This window comes from Misgurnus anguillicaudatus, chromosome 19, assembly GCF_027580225.2.
Source record: "Misgurnus anguillicaudatus chromosome 19, ASM2758022v2, whole genome shotgun sequence".
Lineage (NCBI taxonomy): Eukaryota > Metazoa > Chordata > Actinopteri > Cypriniformes > Cobitidae > Misgurnus > Misgurnus anguillicaudatus.
The window spans coordinates 37,949,199-37,960,863 of NC_073355.2; the positions used below are offsets into that span (position 1 = coordinate 37,949,199).

At 39.2% G+C, this 11,665-nt stretch overlaps 1 protein-coding gene across 1 annotated transcript in view; it reads left to right on the forward strand.

Annotated features, from left to right (window-relative positions):
• The window catches only part of LOC129425551 (Fc receptor-like protein 5), a 199,026-nt gene extending 188,811 nt beyond the window's left edge, over nt 1-10,215 (forward strand). Inside the window, exons 16-19 of the mRNA XM_073856663.1 lie at nt 1,923-2,060; nt 8,163-8,321; nt 8,415-8,693; nt 9,944-10,215. Coding sequence (XP_073712764.1) covers nt 1,923-2,060; nt 8,163-8,321; nt 8,415-8,693; nt 9,944-10,215 — 848 coding nt within the window. The remainder of the gene's footprint in view (nt 1-1,922; nt 2,061-8,162; nt 8,322-8,414; nt 8,694-9,943) is intronic.
• The last annotated feature ends 1,450 nt before the right edge of the window (nt 10,216-11,665 follow it).

The window sequence follows — 11,665 nt, forward strand, 5'->3', positions numbered from 1 at the left end:
GGTTTAATAATTTTCTTGACGAAAAACACAACAACAAAACGATCTCGCTTATATTAAACATCATATATGTATATTATAACAAAAACGAGCAAAGCACGCGGCTTCTGTCATCATCTGGTCAGTCAGCTCGCCTTGCAAACTCTGACAGAAATAAATTAAACCTGACACCTGCGGCTGCTCTGTGACGTGACGCGCGTTCAGCCCCGCCGAATTCAGACAACAGACACATTCAGTTGTAAGTGTTTGCTCTATCTAACGAAACTAAATGATTTAATTACACGAAAATATCAAAACGACGGTGAAAGACGGTGTCGCGGTGGGCAAGTGATATAACCGGTGAGAGGCTGAAGCACCGGTTATCACCGTTTCACCGACTATCGCGGCAAGCCTAGTGTAAGAAAGACACTGTGTCTTAAGACACTCACTTAACATTAAACTGATTACACATGAGATTAAATTGAAAGTTAGTTTGAACGGAAAACTGTTATCCAATCATAGCAGTGGGCGTTTACTTCCAAGTCGTCAATGCAGCCCGCCCATTAAAACGGATCATTTCTCTAACCAGCCTCAAAATCAGGGTACAAAATAGCCTATTACTTATTGCTTTTGATGTTTTTGGATGTAAAAACCATGCAAACGTCATGAGTAGACCTCAGACAACAGTCTAAAACAATAAAAACGCCAGAGGAAGGGCACCTTTAAATGCTGTTAACTACACAATCTGACTGTACACAGAGCATCTTTTAACACTGACATCCAGAAACATCCTCCAATCCTCACAGTCATGAACATGAGTGCAGGATTTCTCAGATGAAAGTTTTTGATATTTTAAGGATTAATGTTATAATAATATTCTGTTCTCTTTCTTTCTTTTTTTTCTTTACAGTGTTGATTTCAAACATCCACTCTAAACAAACTGCAAGTAAGTCACTTTTGATTTATTTATTTAATCACATATTTACACTTATACAAAGCAGCCGAGAATGGTTAAAAGTAAATAATTAATTTACAAATGATAATGTCTTGAATAAATAAACTGTACATAATACTACACTATATTTGTATACCTATTATAGACCATTTAGAAACATGTTTTTTTCCACCATATGTTTCTCATCACTTTTCTGATTTAGGCCAAATATAACATCATCATTTGCTGTTTGTAATTTAAAACCTGTAACTTTATTCCAATTAACACAACAAAGACATGTTGACGAATGACTGGAGAAAATTTGTATTTATTGTATGGACTCATTTTTATGATTGCATGTTAGTTTTTGTGTAGGTTGGAGCTGCATAGCATATAAAAATTTGCCAGTACATTTTTCAAAAATTCTTCCTTTTGTTTCTACAGAGAAAATACATTTTTGTACTAAAAGTTATGGTTAATTTTTACAACCCTTTATTAGTCAACTGGAAAGGTTTTGCTTTATAGTAGACTATAGGTCTATTTACATGTTAATTGTTTGTTAATCAGATCAAGTGTTTAAATATGCTAAACATTGTATGAATTTGTTTAATTTAAAAATGTCACTACTATAAATTGTGTTTGCACAGAAAATCTTAAACCTGTAGTGAGTGTTAAGCCTGACACACAGCTGTTCAGAGGAGAAACTGTTACTCTGAGATGTGACATACAGGATACAGGAGACACTGAGTGGACATACAGTTGGACTGTAGAGAAGACAAATAACAGAAATATAATCACACAATGCAACACACAAGAGTGTAAAATCAACAACATTGAACACACTGACAGTGATAAATACACCTGTAGAGGAAAGATACGTGAACAAAAGACTAAGAAGAGTGATGCTGTTACACTGACTGTATCATCAGGTGAGTTTATATGTTTGTTCATCATTATTAGTGTGAAGAGATGAAGTGTAACATGTTATTCATGAGAGATTGATCACTTTCAGATAAACCCAAGCCAGTTTTAAGTGTTTCTCCACAGCAGTGGTTGACTGAAGGAGATTCAGTGACTCTGATGTGTGAGGTTATAAAATCATCTACAGGCTGGACATTCAGCTGGTTCACTGTACAGAGTCATTCCTCAGGTAAAATATAATTCATTTTATCTACATCAACTGGTTTTATTTAACACATTGTTTTAAAAGTTTAGATTAAAAAAACTGTTTACAATTTTTACTTTTTTTAACCTTTTTTGTGGGGTGCTGCCAGTTTGATTATGTGGTACTAAAAGTTTGAGCACATTTTTTAAATGACTACTTTCTAAACACGGGGGAGTTACAAGGCTGGATGTACACAAAGGCTTTGTCTCATAGGTGGAGTAATTCCAACTTTGCAACTTCACTCTGGTTCTGCTGTAAGTAGCCGATGTTTTCATATTTAAAGAATTTCCTACTGGCATTTCAAACGCGAGTTTTGCGCAGTGCAGAGTAGCGCTTGTTTGTCGTTTCTACGATCACAAATGCAGACATGGTTTTAGTGTTTAGTATCATTACCTTACCAATCTGAAATGTTCTGCTTATATCGCGAATTGACCGATCAGCTTAGCCATCTTGTGTTTTCCAGGGTCAGATTAAGGCTTTTATTGATAAGGTAGTAAATATTATGAAATATTGCTTTGGGAGCTCATCTTTAAAACATGGTAAGGATCATCACATTTTCATTTACGTAATTTAGATATTTGGCCAATCACAATGCACTAGATAGCTGGCCAATTAGTTCTTTGTACAAGACATATAGCTTGAGTGACCGGATGGAATTCAAGCGTAGTTCAGGCAGACCACTGATCGCTAACAACTCCAGCTGACGCTCAGCTGCTTAATCACTCTCACCTGCTTTAATCAACAGTATTTAAGCAGTCAATCAGACGCTCTGTAGCTACTCTGTCGCACAGACAATTGCATAGCAGATTGTAGACTGAGCAGTACTCATGCGATTGATATAATTTTATTCCTTACCCTTTCCGGCGTTACCATGGCTTGCTCGGATTCGGAAGATGTTGCAATACTCTCTGTGGAAGTGCCGGAAGACATCCATTCCGTACAGGTATTAAGATAATTTGTGCGTATATCTCCTGTCAAGCCCAAAAAACTTATGTTTCCGTGATCTTTGAACGCGCTTTTCAGTGCGTGAGCTTTGAGTTTGTGCACGTATGCGCACTGGAAAAAGTTAACTTTAGTATCTTTGTCGCTCAAATAGTCTAAAATCGCTATGTCACTGTAAACAATAACTTTCTTATCAACAGTATAGCAGGATGTTCTATTAACAGCATTTCATGCAATATTTAGCAGTTTTACCATATTTACATTTACGTATTTACAGCAGTAGGTCAGTAACGTTAGACCAATGTGACTACAAGCAAGGAGTATGTCCGTCATTCGTTCCAATTCATTTCGATATAAAATCGTTCAGGTCACCTTGCAGTGTCAGTGTATATATGTTGTTTTAAATTCGACAGTTATAGTTTTACAGCATTTCGTGTCTTATACTTGATTTAACGTCCCGAAGGCAGTCGCTTATGCATCTTCAACAAGCATGTAAAGCATAAGAAACCAGTGTTGCCAACTATTTTCAATGGAAAGTAGCTAAAGCTTGCTTGGAAAGTCGCTAAATGTCGCTAGATTACGTCATTGCATCATTTGCATAACAGTGACGTCATCACGTCACATTTGCATTTTTACTACACTGGATTACTACATTATTTCACGTTTCTCTTTCTCTCTGAACTGTCAAAAATGTTATTTTAAGACACATGAATGCTTGGAAATGTTTTCTCGTTTGTTTATCTGCTTATGTTCTCATAAAACGAAATGTGTGTATCTTCATGTTTATATGGCCAAACAGTCCAGTTTCAAACATACACTGATAAATGATGGGAAACGTTGTTTTGTAGGTAAATAGCCCATTAACGCGTCAGCCTCGTACAGTTTGTCTGTTCTAAATGCGCTGCTGCTCAGCTCCCTCAAGTACATTTATTTTATGTACAGTGATTCATTTTATTCAAAGACCATTTTATATTTATATCTCGCCATTAATGTAAGCCATCGCGGGATCCGCCTGCTCCGGCTTCCCGCATGCACGATTATGCCGTCTGGACGCGGATAGATAACCACTTCTCCTGCCCTGATTGCAACTGGGAGAGAGACTCTGCTCTGCTGCGCAAGGACTAGACCGCCTGTGAATGCTTTGGGTCGGGGGTGGAGCCCACAGAAGCAGCGGTAACTGCTCATTGAGAAGGGTGAATGTCACGTTAAAAGTCTCCAACAATGCCAAGATGTAAGAAACATCTTGCACGCGTATCTTGTGTTGGGGGTCCGTTAATTAATGATTAACTAATGTCAACCTCAGCTGTCCTTCATTTTATTTCTCTCCTCTGAACCTGCCTGTTCCAAATCTGATGAATATCAGGGAACCGCGTTCCCTTTTGAGGTATGCTACCCAACATGCAGGAGCCGCGTACTCCGAGACAAGCAGTCTCTAAAAGTTATGCAATCAACTACGTTGTTGTGTTTGGGGGATATATGCAAAGGATGCATCTTAAAGGTGCAGTATGACAACCGAGCCCCTTGATTCCTCAGCCTTTGGCCAAATTCAGATATTTGTTATAATATATAAATATATTATATAATTTGGTATTCTTAAGTGGTCCTGACTGAAATATAGCTTGAGTGACCGGATGGAATTCAAGCGTAGTTCAGGCAGACCACTGATCGCTAACAACTCCAGCTGACGCTCAGCTGCTTAATCACTCTCACCTGCTTTAATCAACAGTATTTAAGCAGTCAATCAGACGCTCTGTAGCTACTCTGTCGCACAGACAATTTCACCCACCACCTCCCCTTCACCTCCAATATCTCAGTTTTCACAACCATTGCACCCCTTTTTAATTATTTTATTTGTAGCATACTAAAATGTTGGTTATGACAGGCTGGGGGATATATGCAAAGGATGCATCTTAAAGGTGCAGTATGACAACCGAGCCCCTTGATTCCTCAGCCTTTGGCCAAATTCAGATATTTGTTATAATATATAAATATATTATATAATTTGGTATTCTTAAGTGGTCCTGACTGAAATCTCGGTTACGTATGTAACCCACGTTCCCTAAAGGAAGGGAACGGAGACGTCACGTCGTGACCGACGAATTGGGAACTCGCTTAGAGAGACCAATCTGCTTCGTTTATTACTAAAACGCCAATTAATTTGGCATTGAAGTATTTGCATAATGCCGGCGCCACCCCGCCATGTGAGTATATAAGCCGCAGGTGCAAATAGGGAAATTAGCTTCATTTCGCTGAGAAAGCCGGAAAGTGTGACCGGCCGTAAACAGCAGGGAGCAGCCCTATGGCGACGGGACGTGACATCTCCGTTCCCTTCCTTCAGGGAACATGGGTTACATACGTAACCGAGACGTTCCCTTTCAGTCGGTCACTACGACGTCACGTCGTGACCGACGAATTGGGAATGCCTACCAAAACGCCACTGGGGCTGACCTCTTCCAGTGTCTACATAAAGCATTCTGGTTTCACTTAAGGAGATGGAGAATAGGATTTAAGGCAGAAGGTCGGGCACTAGATGTTCCTTTAACCCCACAGTAGTGCCAGCGACTGGGAAGCGCCCTATCTGAGCAGAATAGGAACTCTGCGGAAGCCACCGCCCCGTTAAGGGCTGATGGTGGGCGAAAGTCAACCGCAGTTGAGGTAATAGACAGCCGTGGCTGTGTAAGCAAAGCAGTGCTCTGCTGAGGGAAATGTGGGCTAGTAGGATTAACCCCACAGAAAAATACTCACAAAGGAACCCAGTGGGATGCAATGTGGATGCCCGAGCCAAACACATAGGTTCGCGAGGATGCAGCTAGTGAGAGGCTGACAGCGGATGCTCCGCAACATCAGGCTGCCAGGGCAGCGGAGGAAAGTCAATCAAACCATTACGCATTTTGACTGGATGGCCTTCCATACTGACAGTTATTGTGTAGCGTCAGTCAGAGGCTGCAAGAACACGAACACTGTAAAACCTAATGAACGTGTTAGGTGTCGCCCAACCAGCAGCTCTGCAGATGTCTGTTAGCGAGGAACCACGAGCGAGTGCCCAAGATGAGGCAACAGTTCTAGTGGAGTGAGCTTTCAATTCAAATGGACATGGGGTGCCCTGCAGATTATAAGCAAGTGCGATAGTTTCTACAATCCAATGAGACATCCTCTGCTTAGTGACAGCTTTCCGTCTCTGCTGACCACCGTAACAAACAAAGAGCTGGTCTGAGGGGCCTGAGGCTTTGTGTGGGATCCACGTAGAGGCGCAGTGCGTGTACGGGACATAATAAAGCCATGGTTGGGTCTGCCTCCTCCGGAGGCAGCACTTGCAAGCTCACCACCTGATCTCTGAAGGGAGTGGTGGGAACTTTGGGCACGTAGCCTGGTCTGGGTCTGAGTGTTACGCTCGAGACAGCAGGACCAAACTGAAGGCATGAATCGTCGATGGAGAATGAATGTAGATCCCCTACCCTCTTAACGGAGGCCAATGCGAGAAGGGTCAGAGCTGGAAACTGAACTATTATTTGCTATGCTATCAAAATAAGAATAGGCTTCATATATCCTTTTCTTCTTTCAGAAATATTTCGTCAAGCTTTGCCATTAACGTTTCCATACCGTTATCACTGTCCAAGTCCTCCCCAGGTATTTCCATCGCCGTTTCCCGAGCTCTTCCCTCGAGCCCCAAAGCAACAGCAAGGGCTTGTTTTTTCTTGTCGAGGTCAGTGACCCGCTGCCAGATATTGACTTCATTTTTCCAACACTCGTACGGCCTGGCTTCATCAAACTTTGGCGGAACTTTATAACTAGCAGCCATCCTCTGCTGCCATGTTAGTTCTAATAAACACAACGTTTATTTCAAATGGTTCACTTTATTTAGCATACCATTCGGTACACACACGAGAGCACCGTGCAAAACCAAAACACTGCGCGCCAAACCACACACTGCGCATGCGCCACCCTAGTACCCAAGTAACACGAAGAGGGGCACCTTTTACCGTAAAGAACAGTATACAGGGGAAATGACATGTTAAAGGAATAGTCTACTCATTTTCAATATTAAAATATGTTATTACCTTAACTAAGAACTGTTGATACATCCCTCTATCATCTGTGTGCGTGCACGTAAGCGCGTAATTATGGCGTAATAGCACTTTTGGGAGTACTTCGACTCGGCGCAGTAACACCCTCCCTCTCCCATTATGAGAGTGAGAAGGGGAGCGGACTTTTCAGGCGAGTCGAAGTACTCCCAAATATAAAATATAGTTCCTCTTTTAAATCCGCTTAGAAAAGCGCTACGTTTTATTTTGTACCACCAAACTTGCTTGTATAACTACTCGTCTTAAATAGGAAAAACGTTGATGTGTTTGGTCACTTCTAACTTTATCTGTAAATGGTACCATTGAATGAATGGGGCTAAGCTAAATGCTATCGAAGCGTCGCAGCGCGCTCCAGCGCTTACGTGCACGCACACAGATGATAGAGGGATGTATCAACAGTTCTTAGTTAAGGTAATAACATATTTTAATATTGAAAATGAGTAGACTATTCCTTTAACATTATTATCATTCTCTATTTTCATTTTCTTTATCTTTATCTGTACATTGTTACAAAAAAATACTAACCAACCCTTGGCTATGTATACTTTGTTGGACTTGATGAGACTATTTCTAGTGCACTTGTGTATTGCTGTTCTTGTGTTGCTGTAATTGCTTATATTGTTTACCTCATTTGTAAGTCACTTTGGACAAAAGCGTCTGCTAAATGAGTAAATGTAAATGACATTTACTAACATTAACAAGAATTATGTTGAAAAACTATGTTGTTCATTGTTTGTTCATGTTAATGCATTAACTAATGTTTACTAATACAATCTTATTCAAAGTGTTACTGTGTACTGTAAATATACAGCACATATACATACACAATGTAGTCAGTTATTGTAGTTACTCATCTATTTTGGATTGCTGGTAGGAATATACAGTAAGTGTATTAATGCAATTATGATTTTTTTATCTCCCAACTTCAAATTAAGACACCATAGTAAATGGCAACGTGTATTGTAAATATTTTGTTTGTTTTTTTCTGAGTTTGTTTTGTCTATTTTCAGTACTCTTCAATACAATTTTCAAAAATCTTTAAAACATTTTTACTTTTTTATAGGTTATGAGCTGACATCAGTCAGCAGTGGAGGATCTAAAGGCATCTACACAGTGAGTTCAGTGACTGTGAAGCACACAGGAGTTTATATGTGCAGAGCAGAGAGAGGAGATCCAGTCTATCACACAAAGGACAGTAACACACAAACACTGTGGATCACTGGTGAGTCCATCACACACAACTAAACAACAACAATATCTTACACTCTCTGTCATATATCATTTATTTATTAATTTTCTGACATTTTTTTCTCAGGTGTTTCTCCTTCAGTCTCTCTGATCATCAGACCCAGCAGAACTCAACACTTCATATTTGAATCTCTCTCTCTGAGCTGTGAGGATCACAGTAACTCTACTGGATGGACAGTGAGAAGATACACAGATAAACTGATAACTTGTTCATCATCAGACACGAGATCTACAGGAACAACATCTACATGTATAATCGGTTCTCTCATCACATCTGATACTGGAGTGTACTGGTGTCAGTCTGAATCTGGAGAGAAACTTCATCATGTTAATATCTCAGTACACTGTGAGTTTACATGACTGTAGTTTTAATTGCAGATGCATGAAAACTGAATGCATAAATGTTGACAGCTGGCAAACATAAAGCAGATATAAGACACATGTATTTACAGTTAATTTGACATATACAGAAAATTGATTAAAATGTATTTGAAAATGTGCAAAGCAATGGGTCCCCAGGAACAGGATTGAGGACCACTTGTATAGGACGTCTCTTTTTCATGAACAGTAATTTCAGTTTCTGTGTGATTTTATTCTATCAGTAGATTCCAACACAGTTTAACAACTTTATAAGTTGTAAAATCCAAATAAGCCATAAATACACCAATCTAAAAGCAAAGTACCATATAGTCCAAACCTGTCATTCTTAATCCATGTTTTTTAACCAAGAAACTAACATGTGGTTGAAAACTGTTCACCTACTCCCTACACACCCTTTTTACATTGACATGCAGCCCCTTTTATCTTAATTTAGGGAGTTTGTGCATTTACATGCACAACACTTGGTATCTATCAAAAAGCAGCATATTACTAAAACATGTTTTGATGAGTTTACATGCAAATCAATAACACTGCATTTACATGGACTTTTGAGATTTGTCAGGTTACTTGCATGCAGTGATGTCAGTATCTAAACATCCATTGTAGTTATCCAGAATGTCAGCAGAGATTTTGACGTTTTTACAAAATTTGCATGAGTCGCGAACACACTGTTTTGCATTGCTAGGTTAAGTAGACATGTTAGCTTTTACTTGTGATGTTTATGTTTTACACGTCACACACACACATGCACATGATCATAACTGTGAGAAAGCAGGTTAAAACATTTACATGCAAAATATCATTGTAGTGTGCAAACTTTTACCTGTTTTGATTTGTATTTTGTCAATTATGGTCATTACCCAATAAAAGTATAGCATTTTAGGTGTTTACAAGTTACAACATACTGTATCAATATATCAACAGAAATGTCTACAGTATATTCAGTGAAGCTTAAAGGAAAACCTCACTAAAGTTATTTCTCATACTAAAATGATTGTGTTGGTACTTGACATCACAATGCAAGGTTGTTTGTAGGTGTTTGCAAGGACATTGCTAGATGATTGTGTTTAATTGTGTTGTTACTGTATATACAATATTTACTAGGGTGTTGCAAGTGTATTTATTTTCTGCCAAATAAAACAATCTAATAAAACAGTGTTGAAATCAAACAATATTTTTTACTTGCTATCATCAGTCATTTCTTCTGTTGTGTAGACGGTGATGTTAATCTGGACAGTCCTGTTCATCCTGTGACTGAAGGAGATCTTCTGACTCTACGCTGTTTATATCGAGATAAAAAACCCTCTAACCTGAGAGCTGAATTTTATAAAGATGGATCAGTGGTGCAGAATCAGACTACAGGAGACATGATGATCATCCCTACAGTCTCAAAGTCACATGAGGCTTTCTACTACTGTAAACACCCAGAGAAAGGAGAGTCTCCAAAGAGCTGGATCTTAGTCAGAGGTGAGAGTCTACAGAAATGATGTGAGTTTTTATGTTTGTTATAGTTTGTATATTCTGCATGATGACATGTATTTGTTTTAATCTCAATTTTACATCGAAGCTTTTGACATGATATCTTCTGCTGCTTGGCTTTGTCGTCTGTATTAGTTTAAGTTATTCAATTTTTCATAAATTCAAAATGTTTAAATAAATGTAATGATGCAATATGTGAGGTGGCAGAGTTTAAGAGTTGAATACATTTTTTATCAGACAGAGTAAATCTGTAAGCTGTAATAGAGATGAGAGTAATGAAGCAGCTCTATGAGTCACAATCAGTCATCAACTAGATTGTTTTACATTTAGAGAGGATGATGATAATGATGATAAACTTCCGCTACTTCATCCTTCAGTTTCTTCCCACAACACACAGTTCAACTCATGATTAACATTTGTTTCTTTTTATGGTAACACTTTATATTACGACCCGCAATGTACCGCATAATTAAACTGAATTTACAGTGTACCTACTTGTAACAACAGAGTACCTTTACAGTACATACTTGTAGGTATAAGGGAACAATATTTTAAGTTTGGGGTAATAAGGGGGTAAGAATATATGGAAAATTATAAATGATTTATTCTCCAAGTATTTCATAACTAGAGGGGGTACCTATTGTAATATTGCATGGTATGTATGACTTACGTCTATGGGTAATATGGTCTATTGATTTTTTTGTTTCGTATTTGCTACTTACCTGATGAAAGTGTATTGTATACAGTCGATGCAGCTGCTTTAATTTGATCATCTGTGTTTTAAGGCAAGTACAATAAAAATAATAGCAACTTGTACCTCTTTGATCTGTATATGTATATAGGAGTTCCCTTTCAGTCGGTCACTACGACATCACGTTGTGACCGATGAATTGGGAACACGCTTAGAGAGACCAATCTGCTTTGTTTACTACTACAACGCCAATGAACTTGGCATTGAGGTATTTGCATAATGCTGGCGCTGCCCCGCCAGGTGCGTATATAAGCAGCAGGTGCAAATAGGGAAATTAGCTTTTTTGCGTCGAAAGCCGGCAATATCTGCTACTGAGAAGCTACTCTCTGCTCTTCTGGGAACGGTTGCTGAAGTTGGTTGGACAAGCAGTACTACCACAGCGGACGCCGCAGTTCCACTGCTCTTCTTTATTATTTTGAGTTTCAGTGTGTGCGTTGCCTCTCCCTGTGCGCATCACCAGCTGAGCACCTATGGAGTGATTTCCCTGAAAGAGTGATACGTGAGAGCTCTGTGTCTTTTTAAAGACAGCCACTCTCTCGTATATTTGGAGATCAGTGTCCTTTTCAGGATAGCTTTTCCTCTGTGTGATCTTGGATGCAGAAGTACAGGGGTTCCAGAGACTGTCACAAGCGCCGTTTTCGTGCTTGGGTATCGAGCACCCCGACGCAGCGTTCGTGGAGGGTTTTTGTTCTCTCTGTGAGAGCATA